The sequence below is a fragment of the Erinaceus europaeus genome, chromosome 12 (genome assembly GCF_950295315.1).
Source record: "Erinaceus europaeus chromosome 12, mEriEur2.1, whole genome shotgun sequence".
NCBI classification, from domain to species: domain Eukaryota; kingdom Metazoa; phylum Chordata; class Mammalia; order Eulipotyphla; family Erinaceidae; genus Erinaceus; species Erinaceus europaeus.
Genome location: NC_080173.1, coordinates 13263879 through 13287466, shown reverse-complemented (window position 1 = coordinate 13287466; position 23588 = coordinate 13263879). Strand labels below are relative to the sequence as shown.

The 23588-nt window shown below is 47.6% G+C and overlaps 2 protein-coding genes and 1 pseudogene across 5 annotated transcripts in view; 1 reads left to right on the top strand and 2 right to left on the bottom strand.

The window, feature by feature from the left end:
- The window catches only part of AANAT (aralkylamine N-acetyltransferase), a 20746-nt gene extending 12335 nt beyond the window's left edge, over positions 1-8411 (bottom strand). For 2 of the 3 annotated variants that reach the window (XM_007537681.3, XM_060202817.1), the window contains exon 1: positions 8274-8400. The gene's annotated coding sequence lies outside the window, so the exon portion shown is untranslated. Of the gene's footprint in view, positions 1-8273 lie in introns of all 3 variants that reach the window. The other variant, XM_060202818.1, reaches the window with a different exon arrangement.
- UBE2O (ubiquitin conjugating enzyme E2 O) overlaps positions 8070-23588 on the top strand; it is a 62683-nt gene continuing 47164 nt past the window's right edge. For both annotated transcript variants that reach the window (XM_016194591.2, XM_007537682.3), the window contains exon 1: positions 8070-8562. In XM_016194591.2, the coding sequence (XP_016050077.1) occupies positions 8152-8562 (411 nt within the window). In that variant the 5' untranslated portion in view covers positions 8070-8151. The remainder of the gene's footprint in view (positions 8563-23588) is intronic.
- On the bottom strand, positions 21332-21964 carry LOC103126771 (large ribosomal subunit protein eL27-like; annotated as a pseudogene).

Below are 23588 nucleotides of genomic sequence, written 5' to 3'. Positions count from 1 at the left end.
CTGGTACACTGCTAAACCACTTATAAAACTTCTCCCCTGTGGTCCGGGAGGTGGCACAGTGGTAAAGCTTTGGACTCTCAAGCATGAGGTCCTGAGTTCGATCCCTGGCAGCACATGTGCCAGAGTGATGTCTGGTTCTTTCTCTCTCCTCCTTTCTCATAAATAATAAAATATCAAAAACAAACAAACAAACAAAAAAAAACTTCTCCCCTACAGGTGGCCTATAGGTGGCCTTGTTACCTCCCGAGGTAACAAGGTTTACTGGTTATACCACCAAACCAGCCCTACAAAACACTTTATGTTTCTCTTGTCAGTTGAATTCTCAACCATCCCAAGAAGTTGTTTCCACTTTGCAGATAGGGAACTAAGGCTCAGATAAGTTGAAATAACTTGCCCAAGATGTAGTGGGTTAGTAATAGTGCAAGCTTCAGTCCCAAATTTGTCTGGCTCTGGACTCTCACCCCAACCACTTTACCTCCCTCCTCCCCACCTGCACACCTCCTGCCTCCACATTTCCCCACCTTCCCTGGCAAAACATCTCTGAATGTGGGGAGCGGGAGTGGGGTACCAAGGAGGTGACAGAGGAGCCTCAGCCAGGGCTTTGATTGCCTGTGGAGCTTAAGAGAGAGGGCTAGCTCTAGGGTCCAGCTGGTGGGGCACCTAGTTGAGTGCACATATTACAATGCACAAGGACCCAGGTTCAAGCCCCCAATTCCCACCTGCGGGGGGGGGAAAGCTTTGTGAATGGTGAAGCAGGGCTGCAGGTGTCTCTCTCTCCTCCTCCACCCCTCTCAATTTCTGACTATCTCTATCCAACAAAATAAATAAAAGAGAGGATGGGGTAGATTGTAATGGTTATGCAAAGAGACTCTCATGCCTGAGGCTCCACAACCCCAGGTTCAATCCCACCCTGCACACCGCCATGAGCCAGAGCTGAGCAGTACTCTGGTAAAAAATAAAATAAAATAAAATAAAATAAAATAAAATAAAAAGAGAGGGCTGGCTCTCTCAAAGTGGCCAGCTAGGTCTCCAGATAGGTGACTTTGGGAGAAGGGCCAGGTGTGGGAAGCACTCACCTTGTGCCTGTGGATGGCCATAGGAGAAACACCCATGAGGAGAAACACCAAGGTGCTTAGCTGGCTCTGAACTCATCACAACAGTCTTTGTAGATCAAGCCCTTGGTCCCCACCTACAGGTGAAAGCTTCACAAGCAGTAAAGAAGGGCTGCAGGTCTCTCTCTCTCTTCCACCCTTAATTTCCCTCTGTCCTATCAAGTAAAAAAGAAAAAACAAATGAGTAAGCAAACAACAGTCCCATGTTTCTCCATGCTGGCCCTGTCGATCCCCTAGCCCTGGCCCTGTCTCCCTGTGAAGGAGGGAACCAGGCTGAGCCTGCCAGGCCTGTATCCTCCCTTATTGCTGGAGCTCTTCACTGTCACAACCCAATAGATTGGAATTCACCCATCCGTGTGCTCAGAGTCTAGAGTGAGATGACCCGGGCCTGGCTAAAGGATGACCTTGGGCAAGTCGGCCAGTCCTCCCAGGGCACCCAGGCCAAGGTGATCATTACACTAGTTCTAATCTGCTGAGGCTCCAGGACCAAGAAGGTTTTCTGTGGTTCCAACCTGCAGCTGAAGCTTCAGGCAGAGGCCTTGCCCCCACCCAATGGCAGAGGACATACAGTGGCCCTCCAGTCCTACCTCCCCCTCCAATCAACACCTCCAGTACTGAAAACACCCTCGGGTCCCCAAACACATTCTGGGCCCTTTTGGTTTGTTTGCTTGCTTGCTTGGTGGAGTGGAGTGTTTGCTTGCTTGCTTCGTGGAGTGGAGTGGACTAGAGTCTAAGAAGTTTGAAGGTGGTCTGGGAGGTGGCACAGTGGATAAGGCAGTGGATTCTCAAGCATGAGGTCCTGAGTTCGATCCCAGGCAGCACATGTACCAGAGTGATGTCTGGTTTTCTCTCTCCTCCTATCTTTCTCATGAATAAATAAATAAATTCTTTAAGAAGAAGTCGGTTGGAGACTGTGAGGGGGCACATGCACATTCCCTGGGTCTGTAGAGGTGACCCTGTGCTCCGATAAGATAGGGGTGAGCCAGGCCTGCTTCCCTGAGATCAGGTCACTTTGCTGCCAGCGTTGCAGCTTCCCCACACTCGCCCCTGAGCTAGGGGAGTGGCCAGGCTGCCTCCATTGCTGGCAAGCACATTTATAAATAAGCAAAATTCTCCAGAGAAGCTTCTCTCTCTCTCTCTCTCTCTCTCTCTTTTCTTGCCTCCAGGGTTATTGCTGGGGCTCAGTGCCTGCACTACAAATCCACTGCTCCTGGAGGCCATTTTTTCCCCCTTTTGTTGCCCTTATTGTTGTTATTTTTTATTATTTTTTTAAAAATCTTAAAAAAATTTAAAATATTTATTCCATTTTGTTGCCCTTGTTTTATTGTTGTAGTTATTATTGTTGTTGTTGATGTCATCGTTGTTGGATAGGACAGAGAGAAATGGAGAGAGGAGGGGAAGACAGAGAGGGGGAGAGAAAGACACCTGTAGACCTGCTTCACCGCTTGTGAAGCGACTCCCCTGCAGGTGGGGAGCTGGGGCTCGAAACAGGATCCTTATGCCAATCCTTGCGCTTTGCACCACCTGCACTCAACCCACTTCGCTACCACCCAACTCCCTGTTGTTATTATTATAGTTGTCATCGTTGTGGGATAGGACAGAGAGAAAGTGAAGACTGGGAGGGGGAGAGAAAGACAGACACCTGCAGACCTGCTTCACCGCCTGTGAAGCGACTCCCCTGCAGGTGGGGAGCTGGTGGCTCCAACCGAGATAGTTACGCTGGTCCTTGCGCACTTAACCCACTGCGCTACCGCCCGGCTTCACCAGAGAAGCCTCTCTATTCCCTGAGAAGGGTTAGGTGTTGGGGCTGTGAGAGGAGGGGCATTCTCCACTGGAGGATGAAAGCTTGTTCATGAAACACTCAGGAAAATCAACTCTGAATAGATGCTTCCATCTGGCATGACCCCACTGACCAGCCTAGATTGCTAAGACTGCCATGGGGCTTGAGGCTGAAAAAGAGCCCAGCCTCAAACATCTCAGGTCTGAGTGAGGCCACTGGAGGACACCATGAGGGAAGGAGGGAACCATTGAGCCTCTCTCTCAAAAGGTTCATCAGCCCACGTGAAGGCACAGTGGATAAGACATTGGCCTCTCAAACATGAGCTTTCAAGTTCAATCCCCAACATTGCATGTTCTCTCCCTCTCTCACTTTTTGATAAATAAAATTTTTAAAGATATTTTGTATTACTTAAAAAATTGCATTAGTGATTTAATCTTGATTTACAAAATTATGAGATAACAGAGGTATAGTTTCACACCATTCCCACCACCAGAGCTCTGTGTCTCCACAGCTATTATTGGAAACTGCAGGGGGAAAGCTTCACAAGTGGTGAAGCTGGTCTACAGGTGTCTTTCTCTCTCACTCTCTATCCCCCTTCCCCTCTCAATTTCTCTTTCCCTCTCTCTCCAGTAATAAATAAAAATATTTAAAAAATATATATTTAAGAAAAATTTTTATTCCCTTTTGCTGCCCTTTTTTATTGTTGTAGTTATTATTGTTGTCATCACTGTTGGATAGGACAGAGAGAAATGGACAGAGGAGGGGGAAAACAGAGGGGGAAAGACAGACACCCGCAGACCTGCTTCACTGCTTCACTGCTTGTGAAGCGACTCCCCTGCAAGTGGGGAGCCAGGGCTTGAACCGGGATCCTTATGCCGGTCCTTGCGCTTTGAGCCACCTGCGCTTAACCTGCTGCGCTACAGCCCGACTCCCTTAAAAAAGATTTTAAAGGGCTCAGACACAGCTCAAACTCGGAGTGACAGAAAGAACTTGGAGCAGGCACAGGCAGGAGATGACTAAAGAGTGCTGCTGTCTCCTCTCCACCTTCAGACCCCTGAGCAAATAGAGGAGCAGGAATCTGAGGCCTTTGACACCCCTCCAATATGGTACATTATTGGGTGCCAATGCTGTAAATACCAGGGTTACATACCTAATGTTTCATGATCCGAGGCCAGGGAGACAGCACAGTGGTTTACACAGCAGACCTTCATACCTGAGAACCTGAGGTCCCAGGTTCAATCCACAGCACCATCATAAGCCAGAGCTAAGCAGAGCAGTTTTCTGGTAAAGTTTGTGTGTGTGTGTGTGTGTGTGTGTGTGTGTGTGTGTGTGTGTGTGTGTGTATGTGATTTGTTAGGTCTAACAGTTTGGACCTGGGAGAGACCAGTGTTTGAAATTAAAGACTGTTACCTGACCCTAGCAGGTTACTGCAGGGGTGTGGACCTTTACAAAAGGGTGGAAAAATGCTTCTTCCTTTCCACAGCAGGCAGAGGGCTGAGGTGGCTAATCTATGCAAAGCACTTAGTACCTGGCATTAAGTTACAGCTCAATAAATGGTAGCTATTATTAGCCATTATTACAAGAAGCTGAAGAAGAAGAACTCTGGCACATTTTCTTGGAGTGCCGGTTTTCCTCAACGATTAGGGAGGAGAGGACCGTTCTTTTTATAGGGAAACAGACAGAAGCTGGAGTAGAATGCAAAACGCACTCAGAGTTTGAACATCAAAGATAGATCTGGGGCCTGTTACCCAGACCAGAGCCGTAGTCTACTCACTTGCCACCCGCCCTGTCCCCTATGGACATGGAAATGAGAAGAGCCACTGTGCTCGCTGCCAGTGACCGCCCATGAGCTGAGATCAGGCGCTGGACTCCCTGGAGCTTCCGCAAGCAGGGAAGCTTCCTCAAGAGGAAAATGGCTTGACTACACTTCTCGTATCCAGGACTGTGATAACGAACAAGATAAGGTATGTGAATGTGCCTGGCATTGAGCCTTGGCAAAAACAGGTGTTGAGCAAAAATCGCTCACTTGGATAATGTGCGACACTGCCATGTGCATGACCCAGCCCCCACCACACTGGAGGAAGCTTTGGTGCTGTGGTATCTCTCTCTCTTCCTCCCTCCCTCTCCCTCTCTCTCTTTTTTAAAGATTTTATTTATTTGCTCAACAATTTGTTTGGCTTCGTATGTTAACTCTCTTTTCAATCACCAGGTTCCAGATGCAACCAGGATGCTGGCCAGGCTTCCCTGAACTGAAGACCCCACCAATGTGTCCTGGAGCTCAGCTTCCCCAGAGACCCACCCTACTAGGGAAAGAGAGAGGCAGACTGGGAGTATGGACCGGCCAGTCAACGCCCATGTTCAGCGGGGAAGCAATTACAGAAGCCAGACCTTCTACCTTCTGCAACCCTCAATGACCCTGGGTCCATGCTCCCAGAGGGATAGAGAATGGGAAAGCTATCGGGGGAGGGGGTGGGATATGGAGATTGGGTGGTGGGAATTGTGTGGAGTTGTACCCCTCCTACCTTATGGTTTTGTTAATTAATCCTTTCTTAAAAAAAAATAATAGTTTGCCTTTGAAAATAAAAAAAAAGATTTTATTTATGAGAAAGATAGGAGGAGAGAGAAAGAACCAGATATCACTCTGGCACATGTGCTGCCGGGGATCGAACTTGGGACCTCATGCTTCAGAGTGCAAAGCTTAATCACTGCACCACCTCCCGGACCACCCTCTCTCTTTTTTACCAGAGCACCGATCCGCTCTGGTTTATGGTGGTGCAGGGGATTGAGCCTGGGACTTTGGAGCCTCAGGTATGAGAGTTTGTTTGCATAACCATTATGCTATCTATTCCTGCTCTTTTCATTCACTCTCTTTTAAAAAAATTATTTATTCATGAAGAAGACAGGAGGAGAGAGAGAGAAATAACTAGACATCACTCTGGTACATGTGCTGCCAGGGACCTCATGCTCGAGAGTCAAAGGTTTTATTCAAAGCACTACCTCCTAGACCACTCATTCATTCTCTATTTCTCTGCCTTTCTCCCTGTCTCTATCTAAAAATTAATTAACTAATTAATTTAATTAAATAAAAGGTAAGGGGGTAGGAGATGGCTTACCTGGTAGGGTTCTCATGTCGACATATGCAAGGACCAGGGTCGGAGTTCCAGGCAACCACATAGGGACAACCTGTAGTGGAAACGTCACAAGTGATGGAACAGTACATCAGGTGAATTTTCTCTGTGTGTGTATCTCAACCTCTATCCAGTTTATTTATTAATTATTATTTTTACCAGAGCACTGTTCAGATTTGGTTTATGGTGGTGGTGGGGGGATTGAACCTGGGACTTTGGAGCCTCAGGCATGAGAATCTCTTTGGATAATCATTATGCTCTTTACTGGTGGGGGAGACAGCATAATGGTTATGCAAACATAACCATTATGGCATGAGAATCTCTTTGGATAATCATTATGCTCTTTACTGGTGGGGGAGACAGCATAATGGTTATGCAAACATAACCATTAGGTCTATGTGCACTCAACCAGGTGTGCCCCTGCCTGTCCCTCTACTTTTCTTTCTTCGTTTTGACCAGAGCACTGTTCAACTCTGGCATATGGTGGTGCGGGGGATTGAACCTGGGACTTTTAATAATGATCAACAAGATTGTGAGAGAGTGGGTATAGATAGCATAATGGTTATGCAAGCAGACTCTCATACCTGAGGCTCCAAAGTCCCAGGTTCAATCCCCACCACCACCACCAGGAGCAGTGGATGTGTAGTGCAGACACTGAGCCACTGCCATAACCCTGGAGGCGAAATAAATAAGTAAATAAAATTTTAGTATAAGTGGGGATGGGATAGTATAATATGGTTGAGCTACTAAAGGAATTATATGCCAGGCACTGTTCTACTTCACTATTCCTTCTGCTTGCCTGACAATAGAGGTAGTCATATTATTACTTTTATTTTACAGATGAGAAATTTTTTAATTAATTAATTTTTATTTTAACCAGAGCACTGCTCAGCTCTGGTTTATGGTGGTGCAGGGGATTGAACCTGGGACTTTGGAACCTAAGATATGAGAGTATCTTTGCAGAAACATTATGCTATCTACCCCTCTCCCCCTTTTTTGATGAGTTGGGGCCTCACACGTGAGAGACTTCACTGCGCCTGGGCCACTTTTTCATTCAGATAGTAAAGGAGAAAGAAGACACCACAGCACTAGCACCAGAGCCATTCCTGTGTGGTTCCACAACTTAAACTTGAGGCACATGGATGGCAAGGAAGGCGTTCTGCATGATAAAATATCCTTCAGCCCCTGGTAGCTCTCTCTGTGTTTCTCTCACACACTCTCTCTCTTTCTTAGAACAGAAGACTGCTCAGTTCTGGCTTATGGTGGTGCTGGGGATTGAACCTGGGACCTCAGAGCCTCAGGCCTGAAAGGCTTTTGCATAACCATTATGCTGTCTCCTCAGCCCTCTCTTTTAAAATTTTATTTAATTTTTTTAATGAGAGAGTTGATGCAGCGAGGAGAGAGAGCTACCAGAGCACTGCTCATCTCTGGCTCATGGTGGTGCCAGGGGTTAATCCTGGGACTCCAGAGCCTCAGGCATGGCAGCACAACCTAATGCTGTCATGGCTCCTGATCTCTGACCATATGACCTTCATCATCTACCTGACCAGTGAGCCCCTCCAAGCTGTTTACATGTAATTTCCTGATACAGTACACTAGATTCACTCTGTATATAGCTATTATAGTCTTGCTTACAAGCTACATTGGAGTTGCTTTTTAGCTCTTCAGCGTGTATACGCTTCAGTCCTCCCACTAGATTGTAAACGCCTAGAGGACAGGGACTTTCTCTTTCCCTGTAACTCCCAGTGCCTAGCACCGAGGGCTGGAGACGCCAAGGGAGCTCATGCAATGTTGTTGACAGTCTCTGGGCCACCCTCCTCCTTGCAATCACACCCCTTTTCCCCTTTCCACCCCACCCCTGTTGACTCCTTCGCCTTTCATCCCCTCTGGCCCCGCCCCTCCCGTCTGGTGTCTGCCGCCCCACCTCCCGCAATACCTCCAGCGTCCCCTAGCGACCCGGCGGCAGCTCCTAGCAACAGCATCTCCGTCCCCTGACGACCGGCGCACGTAAGGCCACGTCAGCGCGCCGAGGCCCCGCCCCTGGCGCCGGCTGGCCCCGCCTCCCCGCGCCTCGTTCGCCGCCGCCGCTGCAGCCGCCGCCGCCGCCGCCCGAGACTCGCGCAGAGCAGTTATGGCGGATCCCGCAGCGCCCGCGCCCGCAGCCCCGGCTCCCGCCCAGGCCCCGGAGACGGCTCCGGCCTCCACCCCGGACACAGCTCCCGCCCCAGCGCCGGCGCCCGCCCCGAGCTTGACCTCCGGGCCGTCCTCAGACTCCGGCCCCGAAGCCGGCTCGCAGCGACTGCTGTTCTCGCACGACCTGGTGTCGGGCCGTTACCGCGGCTCGGTGCACTTCGGGCTGGTGCGCCTCATCCACGGCGAGGACTCGGACTCGGAGGGCGAGGAGGAGGGCCGCGGCAGCTCGGGCTGCTCGGAGACGGGCGGCGCGGGCCACGAGGAGGGCCGGGCCAGCCCGCTGCGCCGCGGCTACGTGCGTGTCCAGTGGTACCCGGAGGGCGTCAAGCAGCACGTGAAGGAGACCAAGGTGCGGCGGGCAGGGCGGGCAGGGCCGGGCCGAGCCGAGCCGGGGGGCCGGCTGCGGGGCCGGGCGGGGCGGGCGAGGCCGTGCGCTCCCCGGAGCGGTGCCGCTGCAGTGGGGCCGAGCGGCGAGGGGGACGCCGCGGCGGGGACGCTCCGGTGCAGAGTCATTGCAGCAGCTCTGGGCCGCCGGGCCGCGGCGTCCCCTCCCGCACAACCCGGCCGCGGGCGCTCGCTCGCGGGCTGGGCCCGCCCGGCGCTCCCGCAGGTGGAGCCCTCGGGCCGCGGGCGACGTCTGGCCGAGCCCGAGGCAGCCCCGTGCCGCATTGTGCTTCCCGAGAGGCGGGCCGGGCCCGGGCGGAGAGGGCGTGGGGGCGGGGGTGCGTTTCTGAAATGAGGGTGGTGGAGGTGGCGGTGCAGAGCCCCCCTCCGCAGCCGGAGCCAGCCCGGGAAGTTCGCTGGAGGCCGGGATGGCATCGTTGTGAAGAGACGAGCTCCCTTGTCTGTTACCTGGTTGCCTGCTTTTGAATCGCCACCCCGGGGAACTTTGTGAGTGAAATCACGGACCGCCGGAGGAGCCCTGATATTAATAGTCCTCGTGGGGGGCGCAGGGGGAGGTGACAGCTGCGACAGGGCTTGGTGACTCCCGAGTGCAGCCGGACTCCTCGAGGGGGGGACCCGGTGGAGCCGTGGATGGAGGAGGGCCTCGCCCCAAAGGAAACTTGAGGGGTTCTCCCTGACCCGAGGCTGTGGAGGAACAGCAGACTCCAATACGGTCTTGGGGTGAGGCTGGTAGATACCGCAGTCGTGCAAAACAAAAAGGCCTGTGGTTAGCTGGAAACCTTGCAGGAAGGCCTTTCGGGTCCTTCCCTAGTGTGCCTGCCATCAGTGATCTCACACCTCTGTATCTTTCAGCCCTTCTCTTCCCCTTCGAGAAAAATTCTCTCTCTCTCTTTTTTTCTTTGCAAAATTATTTTTCTTTTTTTTTTTTTTTGCTGGGGCTCTGTACCTGCAGGATTACACCACTCCTGATGGATTGTTTTTGTTGTTTTTAGGTAGAGGGTGAGAGACAAGGGGGGAGGGAGAGAAAGAGGAGAGAGGAGAAACACCAGCACTGCCCCACTGCTCCTGAAGCTTCCCCTGTGCAGGTGCTCCTAGGTGGTGACCCAGGCCTGGAAGCCCAGGTCTTAGAACGTGAGAAAGTGTGTGTTCTGCCAGGTGAGCTATCTCTCAGCCCCCAGTGAAAACATCTCTGAGCAAAATCAGGCCAGGTCTGTTCTAGCTGCCCGCAATGATGAAAGGTCAGATCTGATGAGAGGGCACTTGAGAAGTTAATCTGGGGGGTTGGGGAGACAGCCTAATGGTTCTGCAAAAGACTTTCATGCCTGAGGCTCTGAGGCCCCACGTTCAGTCCCCAGCACTAAGCCAGAGCTGAGCAGTGCTCTGGTATCTGTTTACCCATATTTAGTTAATTATAAGTAAATACAGTATTTTATATAAAAAAAAGTTGGGCAGGGGTAGATAGCATAATGGTTTTGCAAAAAGTAATCTGGGCATCTCACAGAGTGAAGACAAAGGCAGCAGAGGAATGGGGTTCATGGCAATACAGTGAGAGTCCCTGATGATGGCTGAGGCAAGAAAAAAGGCCTAAATCCCAGAAGAGCCTGTGATCCATTTCCTATTGGCTGAAGTGACTGCTGAGACCAGCAGAAAACTGACAAATTTTTACATGTACCAACAACTGTATTTACTGTTTACTGTGAACCATTAATCTTCCCTCCCCCCCAAAAAAAAATAGACACAGGACCCTTGGCTTCCTGTCAGATAAATGTAAGGTAGGCAGATAGTGGTCTCTGACTTGGAAAGAAAATTATAAGTTCATATGCAGAAGTATGTGGAAATAACCTTTTTTTTTTTTTTTCCTTTACCAGATTACTGCTCATTTCTGGCTTATGGTGGTGCAGGGGATTGAACCTGGGACTTTAGAGCCTCAGGCATGAGAGTCTCTTTACATAACCGTTATGCTATCTATCCCCTGCCCAAGATAAAAAATTTTCCCCCCAGAGGAATATTAAAATTTACCCCCAGGAAGATGTGAATTTTTTTTTTTTTTCTGTATGTCGTGTGCCTCACTAGCTAATGGTTACTGTGGACTTTTTACTGTGGCTAAAAAAATAATGCTTTTTCCCTAACCATCTTCTCTAGAGGTTTCTGACTTTCAGATGTAACTCACTTACCTCTGTGTCCTGACCTCTTCTGCCCCGGCACTTGGGGACGCAGGTCCAGTTCACTGCTGGGAGCTGCCGTCTTTGTCCGTCTTGACTGTGCTGCTTAGCTTTGTTTACACTTCAGTTTCCTCTGCCTCCCCCACCATATGCAGTTGGATAAAACTTGACTTAATACACCTATTTTGGATTTAAATGGAAAATAACTTTAGTTTCCAACTAGGATATATTTTGAAGCTGCCCTATTAACACTTGCTTTGAATTTGTTGAAATCCATTGCTAGTAGGGCGGTGGTGTCATCTTTGCCATTTTATTTTCTGTAGCTTCTGAGTCAAGCATAGGAATTCTAGGAAGTGGTGGCATGTAGTTTCCATTTATGGATGCCAGGACCCAGATCTTCTTTTAGGACTTGAGAATAAGTTTGCTTGGGCGGAGAGAAGTTTATACCTGATAGAGAGCTATTTGAAAACATAGCTCCTGTCTATTTTCATGAGCCATTGGCACAGGTCACCTTTGCTTTCCTCCTTTGCTCCTGGTGGCAGGGTGAGCCCTGAGGTCTTACAGCACTGGGTTCTAGAAGGACATTCTCACTTCCCACTCTTCATATATTCCATTCAGGTAATAGTGTATTGTAAAGGAAGGGTCATTAGACCAGTGAGCATGTAGGTTCTGACTTCGGTTTCATCGTTAGTCTGGTTTTGAGATTAGAAAACCTACTTATTGACAGAATATTGTAGTAACAGTTTTGGGAGACATACGCTTTTTAAAGCCACCACCAGTTAGAATTTTTAAAATAGTGTTAATCTGTTATTTATTTACTTATACAGGGTCTCCAACATGGGTAGTTCTGCTGCTCTTGAGCCAGCTGTTTTTCCTCTTCGCTTTACCTCAGAGATAGAAGGAGGGAGAGCCCTACAGCACTGACCCAACATCCATGGCATTCCTCCCAGGGTCCTTATGCTCCCGTGTAGTGGTGTCAGGGTTTGAATCGTGACCCCTCTCATGGTAAGGTGGGCACTCTACCGGTGAGCTCTCTCCCACCCCTCAAATAGTGTCCATTTGACGTAGTGTATTTAATCGGCTGTGGAGTATTTTTGTAGCTTCTGTGCTAATTTTTTGGGGGGAAGACAATGAATATAGACTTAATGTCTTAATTTCTTTTTTTTTAAGTTTTGTATTTATTTTCCCTTTTGTTGCTCTTGTCGTTATTGTCGTTGTAGTTATTATTGTTGTTATTGATGTTGTCGTCAGATAGGACAGAGAGAGGGAGAGAAAGATAGACTCCTGTAAACCTGCTTCACCACTTGTGAAGCGGACCCCCTGCAGGTGGGGAGCCGGGGGCTCAAACCGGGATCCTTAATGCCGATCCTTGAGTTTTGCGCTACCTGCGCTTAACCCACTGCACTACCGCCCGACTCCCATGATTTAATTTCTTTTAAATTTTTAGTGAACACATTAAAAAGAAATGCTAGAGACGAAAAGATGGGGCAACAAACCCTACTCTGGCCATGTTCATGAAAATGATCAACAGAAATAAAGTAGGAAATGCTTCCCTGAAACTACAGAATTGCTGGGCCAGGTCCTGGGGCTTCCTGCAGCTAGTTAGACTTCTTTGAGACTTACAGGAGCATCCAGCCTGTGCTCCTTCCTTTCCTCAGTCCCCTTCCGTCAGCATGGTACCCGATTTATCAACATATCCCTTTGACCCCACAGCTGGTGGGTGCTACCCCAGAGTGTCTCTGCAGAGACATGCTGCTTTTCCATTAGTGCTCATCGTTCCAGTACACTTTGGGAATCTAGTCAAGTGTTGACAGCTTTTTAACCTTTTTTTTGAGCATTGGCTGTCCCTGGTGGGTCTCTCTGGTCGCCAGCTGTCTTGGAAGGAGTGGCTTTTGCAGAGAACAGACTGCTTCTCCGTGGGTTGAGTTTAGGAGCTTCCTGCTTATGCTAATACTTTGCTTTACCTTTTTTGTGCGTTGTTCCCATCTCTTCAGCTTTACATCACCACAGCATTTGGGACCTCACCTGGTTGGAGCTGTCTGTTTTTTGTGATCTCTGCAGTTGTGAGGGTGTGTGTGTATGTAGCATCCCTGATGACGGGTCCCTCAGGAATTAGCTTTTCAGTTTATTTTTGCCTCCTACTCGGGCCATTTCCACTGGGAAAGCTATTTAGGTGCAGCATCAGAGCACGTGAAGTTAGCTTGCCTCGACTGTCCAGACTTGGGCCCATTAAGAGCCGCTGTTCTTAGTGATGAAATAAGGAAGAAGTTAATCAGGTTAGCCAAGATGCAAGACCCAGGGCATCTAATGGCATTTTCTTTCCTTAGGAACACAGCACAGGAGTCCCTGGGCATCACTGTCCTTATGGTGCCTGTCTGACTTGCTACCTGATTCAAGAGCACTTTCACCAGATGAGTTTGGGGGGGTGTTTATGTCTTTTGATTGGGAGTCAGACCCTTGGTCGTCTTACTGGCTGTCACCACTCTGAATAACCTTGGCCAAGTCATAGCTTCTTTTGCTTTTCTTCCCCCCCCCCCCCCCGCGCGATAAAATATGAGGTCTGTCTTCTAGCCCCTGAAATGAGCCTGTGTTGATGGTATGACTGAAAGTGTAGGCAGGTTGTGACTGAGATGGCTGCTTGACTTTTAGCAAACACCAGCTGTTCTCAGGACATCACTTCAACATCGCAGAACGGTGCTACCCCAGAGTGTGTCTCTGAAGCAGAAGGTGCGCTGGGGGTGCGGGGAGGGCTTGCTTCAGTGGAGTAGTAATTACTAATAATTAGTCCGTGATGTTGCTTGTGACCAGGTAGATTACACACTTGACTTCTTTAGCAGGACTATGCTATGCTGTGCTATGTCCATCCAGCACCATCATTAGCCAGAGCTGAGTAGTGCTGTGGTTTTAAGAAAATACAAAGACTAGGCTTAGGGAGGGAGGCAGCCTGATGACTATGCAAAAAGACTTCACACCTAAAGCTTGAGGTCCCAGGTTCAATTCCCTTCACTACCAAAAGCCAGAGCTGAACAGTGCTCTGGAAAAAAATAGGTAAAATTAAAAAAAACAAAACAAAACATATTATGCTGTAAATACTTGTGCATTTCACTCATCTGTTACTTTATAGGAAGTTCAGTAGTACATTTATAGTAGCACCTGTTAAAGTCTCACTTCCCATGAGGAGAGTGCTGGAGTGAATAGATAGGATTGTGAAATCTGGAAGGCCTCTTCTGAAATCCGCAGCAGGAGTATAACAAGATGGTGAATTCAGATGAGAACAGGCGTGTTTAGGGGGGTATGGCCGAAGACAGATTGTGAATTCAGAGAATTAGAACACATTGCTTTGTAGTTCAAGATAAGTGTAAACATTACCTGATGTTACTGTGTGCCAGTCGCACTTAGTGCTTTGTTATACTCACAACTCTAGGAATTAGGATATGCTGTCATCCCAGTATTTCAGAGGAGGAAGACACTGAGGAACTTTTCCAGTGTCACATTGCTAATAAGCAGGGGGACTATTGGGTTGTCAGAAGAATCATGGCATGTTTGTTTATTTATTTTTGCCACCAGGGTTATCACTGGAGCTCAGTGCCTGCACGATGGAACCACTGCTCCCAGAAGCCTTTTTTTTTTTTTCCCCTATCTATTTTTATTTGATGGGACAAAGAGAAATTGAGAAAGAAGCGGGGAGAGAAAGACACCTGCAGATCTGCTTCACCTCTCATGAAGCGTTCACCTTGCAAGCGGGAATAGGGACTTGAACCCGGAGTTCTTATGCATGGTGATATGTACACTTAACTGGATGCCCCACCACCTGGCTCCCCATGACATGTTTTTTAGTGCAAAAATGCATCATAGCTTTTCCCACAGCTCGATAATTTGTCCTCACCTAAGATGCGTTTAAGTTCAGTATTCATCAGTGGTTACTGATAAACATGAGTTGCGAACCCTGTTTGGCATTAAATAACTTGACAGTTGACATCCTTAGTGGAGCAGCAGCCAGTTACAGGTGAGAAGGCGGGAGTAGGTTTTTGTTTATTTCTTCACTAGAGCACTGCTCAGCTCTGGCTTATTATGGTGGTGCTGAGGATTGAGCCTAGGACTTTGGAGCCTCTGACATGAGTCTCTTTGCAGAACCATTATGCTTTCTCCACCCTGGGAGTAGGTTTTTGAGGAGGGTGGAATGTGTACCAGTGACCCCCCAGCCAGGGAGATGAGGAGCTGCGTACAATAAACACAGTTTTGCACTTGTACTGTGCTTCTGTCCTGCATTTCTCATTCTGTGGCCCCTCCGTCTTTCTGAAAATCACCATCAAAAAGCACATTTTCTCTCTGGAGAACCTGCAAATGCCCCTTGATGTTGAATGAAAGCGCTCTCTGAATCATTCTGGCATTGGCTTAGTCCCTCCCTCCCTGGGCCTCCCCAAGCAGAACATGTCTGAGTAGCTAGCTGACCTCTCTGTCTTGTCTCAGAATAGGTCAATATCAGGAAAGCCAATTTGACCTTCTGCCCCCAAAGACTTGCTGCTGTTGTCACCCTCCGCTGGGAATGCTGAGTCATGAGACAGGTTCAGGAGGATTCCTGGGAGAGGCTGTGTCCTGCTCAGCACCATTCCTTTCCCTTCAGTCTTCTGGACTTGGCTGTGAGCTCGCCACCTGTTTTAGCTTGGGGACAGTAAAGGTCATTTTTGTAACCCTCTCCACCCCCCACTTCATTGTTATCCCTTTTTTCCTCCTTTTCCTGTTCTATCAAGAGCAACTTTTTCTTTTTTCTGTTTTGTCCCTGGGCCTCATGGAATCCAGTGGAACCTCTGCTGGGCCCGTACTTTACAAAAGGCTGCAGTGATCGTGTGTGATGTGAATTGCCATCAGAAACAACAATGCTGGGCCTGCTATCAGTGCCAGCTGCCCTGGTGGTCCCCTCAGAGTTGGAGTCAGGGTGATTCCTCTGATAAGTGGCTCCATTTTTGTAGAACGATTCTGCACTTTAACCTGGGAGGCATGCTTTGTCTCCTGTTTGTGATTGATAGAAGCTTTCATAGTTTCTCTGCTTGGCCTTCTTCAGGGTTTGGGTGGGAGAGTACCATTTAAAGGATATTTACGAGAGAAGAATGGTAACTAGGATGCACTTCTTCAGATGCTGTCACTTACATTTACAAGGATTTGGTGGTGTTAACATGACCTCTTCCTTAGACTCCACTTGCCCAACCAAAGATCAGATGCCAAGGCCTGAGAACTGCTGCATTCATATTTGCATCTCTTACTGCAGGTTCAAAACAGCATCTGTTTCTGACATTTCTACCAGGGGGCTGTGTTAGGAACCACCAGACATATGTGGTTACTGATGGGCAGAGAAAAACACTGAAATATTTTTGTACTTCAGGATAAAACAATCATGTAAATGGATAACCTTGTGAATTTAACTGCTCCAAGGTTTTTTGCCCTTCAGTTAACACTGCAGTCAAGGATTTCACATCTTCAATTCAAGATGACTGTGTTAAATGGATCTTTTTGGTCAGTTTGTCTACAGGTAGACTGTTCTAAAGCAAGACTGAAAAAAGCCGTTTTTTAGAAAGGTTTAAATATTGAGACAAATGGTATACAGTTCATTCATGTTCTGCTAGGCAGTAGCCACTAGAATAAATGTAATTTTGGGTTAAATTTAGTTGAAGAGCTTTGGTGTGTGTGTGTACACGTATATACATATACATGTATTATTATTAAGCAAGAGACTAGAACACCATTTCATCATGCAGTGCAGGAACTGAACTCAGGACTTACATACTTGAGCCTGATGGGGCAATTCATGGCTCCTGTTTGCATTATTTCTTCTTTTTTTTGTTTTGGTCACTGCTGGGGCTTGACTTTTCTAGTCTGACTTTTTCAGAGATAGACTGAAATATTTTTTGTAACTCAGTGAAAGGAACTTAGACAGTAGGCGACTTTGATCCCCTCCCAAATTCTGGCTTATGGTGATGCAGGGGATTGAACCTGGGAGCCTCAGGCATGAGAGTCTCTGCATAACCATTATGCTATCTACCCCTGCCCAGACACTTTGATTTTTATTGATAGTATGGCTGTATCTAGTTAAAAAGTCTTCTAATAGTAATTATGCTTTATGGCCTGTGCAGTGGTACACCTAGCAGAACAGGCAAAATCCATGTGCAGGGACCCAGGCTCAAGTCTCCAACCCCCACCTGTGGGGGGCGGTCTTCATGACCAGTGAAGCAATGCCTCAGGTGTTTCTTTCTCCATATCTTTCTCACCCCTCCCCTCAATTTTTCTCTCTCCATATCCAATAAACAAAGTGTCAACATTTTTTCTTTTCTTTTTTTTTTTAAATTCTTTATTGGGGAATTAATGTTTTACATTCAACAGTAAATACAATAGTTTGTACATGCATAACATTCCCCAGTTTCCCATATAACAATACAACCCCCACTAGGTTCTCTGTCATCCTTCTTGGACCTGTATTCTCCCCACCCACCCACCCCAGAGTCTTTTACTTTGGTGCGATATAATCTTGTTTTTCAACTTCTGCCTGAGAGTGAGATCATCCCATATTCATCCTTTTGTTTCTGACTTATTTCACTTAACATAAATTTTTCAAGGTCTATCCAAGATTGGCTGAAAACAGTGAAGTCACCATTTTTTACAGCTGAGTAGTAGTCCACTGTGTATATAGACCACAACTTGCTCAGCCACTCATCTGTTGTTGGACACCTGGGTTGCTTCCAGGTTTTGGCTATTACAAATTGTGCTGCCAAGAACATATGTGTACACAGATCTTTTTGGATGGATGTGTTGGGTTCCTTAGGATATATCCCCAGGAGAGGAATTGCAGGGTCATAGGGTAGATCCATTTCTAGCCTTCTGAGAGTTCTCCAGACTGTTCTCCACAGAGGTTGGACCAATTGACATTCCCACCAGCAGTGCAGGACGGTTCCTTTGACCCCACACCCTCTCCAGCATTTGCTGCTGTGACCTTTTCTGATGTGTGACATTCTCACAGGAGTGAAGTGGTATCTCATTGTTGTCTTTATCAAATTTTTTTCTTTAAGATGATAAGCAGTTTTTATTTAAAAACAGTTAGCTCTGCCTAACAATAAATGAAAACCTGGCTAGCAGGAGAGATTTTTTGTAGTCTAAAACGAGGCTCTTGGGGCTGGCAAGATAGCCCACTTTGTGTGCTTGCTCTGTCGTGAGCACAGCGCCGGTTCAGTCCTGGCCCCCAGCACACTGAAGGAAGCTTCAGTGCTGTGGTGTCTTTCTCACCGGCTGTCTTTCTATCTGAGAAAAGACAGCCTGGAGCAGTGAAGCCCTAGTGACAACAAGAGCAAAAGAGTCTTTCATCTGTCCCCTGCAAGTGAGAGCTGGGTTTTTATACTTAAGTAGCTCTGATGAGGTTCTTGCTGCATATTGATTTTGTTCCTTTTTGTGGAAGATGCTGCTGTGAAGGGGACTCGACTTGTTAAACTGCCACGACAAGCAGAGCCCACGGGGCTGTACTTGGCCCTTCACAAACACACCGCCACCCCCTTTCTCAGTGTCTGCTCACTGAAAGCAGCCTCGGAGTTGTCTGCTCTGACTGTTTAATTACTTAAGGGATTTCAGGGCCCCTGAAGGCTGATGATATCGTCTTCAAAGCCTTCAAACCAAGGTAAGAGAGAACATCTCTCCCTACCCGAAGTGTGCTTGGGGGCATCCCAGCACCCTGTTGGTGGGAAAGTATATCTGCCTCCATCTCCTCATGCCTGCACTCACCTTAGCCTTGCCCTGCCAGCAGCTCCACCACTGGTGTGACCAGTTTTCCTCAGGGCTTACTAAGGCCTGCTGAGTTCCTTGTTACTACAGTTACAACTTCCTCTCAGTCCTAGTTCTTTGGGCCACAGCCTGTCACTATGGTCCATCATGCCCTCTTACTGGAAATGTCCTTCCTTGGGTTCCATTACACTAGGCTGTGTTCAAGTTTTCTCTTTTGCCCTTTTCTCCTTACCTGTCTGTGAGGCTTTCCCAAAGATCTGTGTAATGTTCTCCTTCCCCTCCTATATTTTATTCAGCATTCTCATCCACTCTTGTAGCTGCAGTTGGTCCCAGCATTTATAATAGAAAACTTGCCAGCTGCTCACTTGATCATCTTAGTGTAGTGGGTGTGAAATCCTGAGGAAGTGTACAGAGGTGGAGTTGAAGGGGGATGGCGTAAACAAACATACGTACATATACATATGTATGTATGTATGTGTGTGTATGTATATATATATATATATATATATATATATATATATATGATATATATCCTGTGAAGGGGACAACCCTCTCAACCTCCATATCTGCAGAATTCAATTATCTGTTTTAAAAAAATTTATTTATTCCTTTTGTTACCCTTGTTTTATTGTTGTGGTTGTTGTTGTTATTGATGTCGTTGTTGGATAGGACAGAGAGAAGTGGAGAGAGGAGGGGAAGACGGGGGGTGGGGGGAGAAAGATAGACACCTGCAGACCTGCTTCACTACTTCTGAATCGACTCCCCTGCAGGTGGGGAGCCGGGATCTTGAATCTGGATTCTTGAGCCCATCCTTGAGCTTTTTGCGTCACGTGCTCTTAACCCACCGCGCAACCGCCTGATTCCCTCTGTTTAACTTTTTATTGTGAAAAAAGTTTCATATATACAGAGTTGAAAGGCTAGACCAGTAATTATCAGTTACCAGACATTATGATCGGTTCACATTCTGCATTATTTGCTTTACCCATGTATGTAAGTCTACATATGATGACAGACATCTCTAAACACTCCCATCTTTTAAAAATCAGAACATTTGGGATCCTTTTAAATTTGCCTTCCTGGGTCTTCATTCTAATTTTTCTTTTCCTTCCTTCCTCACTCACCCACACTCCTCCCTCCCTCCCTCCCTCCCTCCCTCCCTCCCTCCCTCCTCCCTCCCTTCCTTCCTTTCCCTGGCATAAGACCATGAGCTCAATGCCTTCCTTCCTCATGCTCATGATCCAGTAGCCTCTTGGACCCAGTCTTCATTTTTCATTCAGAGAGAAGGCCTGGGGGGGGGGGGTGTAGATAGCATAATGGTTATGCAAAAAGACTTTCATGCCTGAGGCTCCAAAGTCCCAGGTTCAGTCCTCCTTCTTCTTCTAGCGTTTGCCCTTCTTCCGTAGCCAGTCAACAGCATCAGGTTGAGCCTGATGTAAAGTTTCGAGACCTCCTTTGAATCTGGAGAGGTGACAGTCGTTGACTACGTGGGTCATAGTCTGTCTGGAGCCGCAGGGGCAGTTCGGGTCGTCTCTGGCTCCCCAGCGATGGAACATAGCGGCGCACCGGCCATGGCCTGTTCGATAGCGATTGAGGAGGGCCCGATCATAACGTGCTAGGTCAAAGCCGGGTTGATGCTCGCAGGGGTCTGTGATGAGGGGTTTGTTCTTTACCTCAGCTGACTGCCAACTCTGTTTCCAAGAGTCTGGAACAGAGAAGTTCAGTGTAGGCATAGGGGACCAGATTGGGTGACGAGACGTCAAGCGTTGGACAGACAGGGTGGGCGAAGATATCCGCGTATATTGGCAGGTCCGTAGACGTGGGAAATGAACTTAGATGATGCCACATCCCGACGAATATCTGGCGGGGCGATGTTGCTAAGAACTGGCAGCCATGGAACCGGGGTTCAGTCCTCCAAAGCACCATAAATCAGAGCTGAGCAGTGCTCTGATTAAAGGGGGTGGGGTGGGGTGGGGCTGAGGAAAGACAGTACAGCACATTCCGCCATCTACGGGAGTTCCCAGTGGAGGTTAGTGTTTCCATGTGGTGCTGGGGCTCAAATCCAGAGCCTCATGCATGAAGCTGCAGGCTGGACTCCACCAAATGAGCTGTCTGCTGTCCCTCCCCTCTTTCTTTTTATTTTTTATATTTATTTATTTTCCCATTTGTTGCCCTTGTTTTTCATTGTTGTTGTAGTTATTGTTGTTGTTATTGATGTCATCATTGTTAGATAGGACAGAGAGAAGGGGAAGACAGGGGGAGAGAAAGATAGACACCCGCAGACCTGCTTCACTGCCTGTGAAGCGACTTCCCTGCAGGTGGGGAGCCGGGGTCTCAAACTGGGATCCTTACACCAGTCCTTGGGCTTTGCACCACGTGCGCTTAACCCGCTGTGCTACGGCCCGACTCCCCCCCTTTCTTTTTAATATTTTATGTTGAGATAGGTAGTTTTTTTATTTTAAAAATAAAGATTTACTTAGTGTTCTGGGAGGTGGCACAGTAGATAGGGTGTTGGCTCCTTAGGCATGAGGTCCTGAGTTCAAGTCCTGGCATCACTTGTCAGAATGGTGCTCTGGTTCCCACACCCTTATCACTTAATAAACTCTTTTAAAAAAGGATTTTCTTTTCATGTGAGAGAAAGACCAAAGCACTGCTTAACTCCAGCTTACGATGGTGCTGGTTCGAACCTGGGGCTTCCAGAACCTCAAGCCTACAGAGTCTGGTGTTACCATTGTAATTACTCCTGACCTTAACTTCTTTTTTTTTTTTTTTTTTAACTTTTAGTGACTGAAACAAAACATCTAAAATCGTAGTTTTTGGAAGAACCATTTTTCTTGTACCTCTCCTCAGACTTGACTTTTGCCTCTTGACGAGCCTTGTGTTTAAGGAAGGGCAGGATCCCGGAAGGCATCCTGTTGACAACAGTTTTGTCCAAGGGGACATCCACAGAGTACCTCGTGGGCATAAAGTGATTGTAGTTATAAACTTTCACGAAAGACTTCTTGCCCATGGCGGCTGTCACTTGGCGTGGATAACGGTCAGTCCCAGCCACCAGAGCATGGCTGTATGGGCGGTCTGAGGTGCCATCATCAACGTTCTTCACGACGACGACGACCACCACGGCTTTGCGTCCAGAGTAGCGTCTGGCCAAAACCAGCACCACCTTCCCGGGTTTCATAAACTTGCCCATTTCGACAGCAGCCACCGGGGCCTTGCCTTCAGTTCTTTTTAAAAGATTATTTATTTATTTATTTATTTATTTATTTAGACTGAGGGGCCATGCATTGCCCTGGTATGTGTGGACCTACTAAGTGCTCGTGCTGTTGCAGACCTTGTAGGCTACCCCATTTGTCTGGCGCTCTCTTTTTGTTTTATGCAGGGCTGAGGAAGGAACCCAGGGCCGTGTGTATGTGTAACACCATCTGATTTTTCATTCATGCTTTTTAACGGGGAGTAGAGAGAGAGGGGATGGTAGAGCAGGGCTCCACTCCCCAGGGAGCCTCCCCAGTACCAGCCGTGGGGCTTCTGTGCAGTGCTCAGATTGAACCCAGGAATCATGGTAAGGCCTGTACTCTACTGGCTGAGCTAGCTCCCAGGCCCTTATTTATTTGACTTTGTTATTTTGAATAGAGAGAAATGGAGAGAGAAGGAGATAGAGAGGGGAAGAGAGAGATGCCTGCAGCTTTCCCCTTGCAGGTAGGGGTTGGGGGCTTGAACTTGGGACCTTATGCTTTGTAACATGCGGCTCAACCGGGTGTGTCACCTCCTGGCCTCTTTGATTTATTTTTACTATTTATTCACCAGGATACTGCTCAACTGTGGTTTAGGTGCCAGGAATCGAAACTGGAACCTCTAAGCCTCTAGCATGAAAGTCTGCTGTACTACTGACGGCACTGGCTCCCCAACCTGGCCGACTGTGTTTCTGTTTTGCCAGAGCACTGCTCAGGTCTAGCTTCTGGTGATGTGGGGCACCTAATTTTTTTGTTTGTTTGTTTTTAATAGTAGCTATTCTGATATGTATGAGGTGGCCTGTCTTGGAAGTTTTGAGTTCCATTTCTTCAGTGATTGTGCTGTTGGTTATCTGTGCTGGAAAAATGTCTATTTGGGTCTTCTGCTTTTTAATTTTAAAGATTTATTTACTTATTTAACTAGAGGGAAGAATACCACTATGGCATTACCCAGTTTTGATTTTTTTTTTTCTTCCTGTTATTTATGCATTCTGAATGTTAACCTCTTAGGGTGGGAGGACGTAGGGAAATGCCCTGCTATAGAGTGTGCACGCGTGCACACGCACACGCACGCCACTCCAGGTGTGATCCTGGCAGACCAGTGCTCTGGTGTCTCTCATTTAAGAAATAATTTTTAAAAAATCAAATCCCTTATCATATGCACTTGATGGGAATGATTATTATTATCACCAGTGATGGTGTCTTGATATGTAATTTTTAGTTTTCATGAAATTTGGTCTTTCCCTCCCCCCTTTTGACATCAGCTTTCTATCGGAATTTGCCATTAGATCTTAGTTTCATCTACCTCTTTATCTCCTCCCCCTCCCCCCATTCTTTCCCTCTTGTCACCCTCTTCCCCCTCCTTTTTTCTACCAGGGTTATCACTGGAGCTTGGTGCCAGCACTACAAACCAACTACTCCTGGTGGCTTTTTTCCCCCCTTTCTTTCTTTTATTTCTTTTTTTTTTTTCTTCTTATTTTTATCGAGTAAGATAGAAATTGAGAGGGGAGGGGGAAGTAGAGAGGGAGAAAGAAAAAAAAGACACCTAGTGATCTGGGACGTGGCGCAGTGGATAAAGTGTTTGACTCTCAAGCATGAGGTTTTGAGTTTGATACCAGTGTACCAGAGTGACGTATGGTCCCCCCCCATAAATAAATAAATAAAATATTAAGGAAAAAAAAGGCACCTACAGACGTGCTTCACAGCTCATGAAGCACCCCCCTGCAGATGAGGAGCTGGGTCCTTGCACTTGGTAATATGTCCACTTACCTCAGTATGCCACCACCCAACATCCCTCTCCCGTTTTTCCCCTCACATTTGTC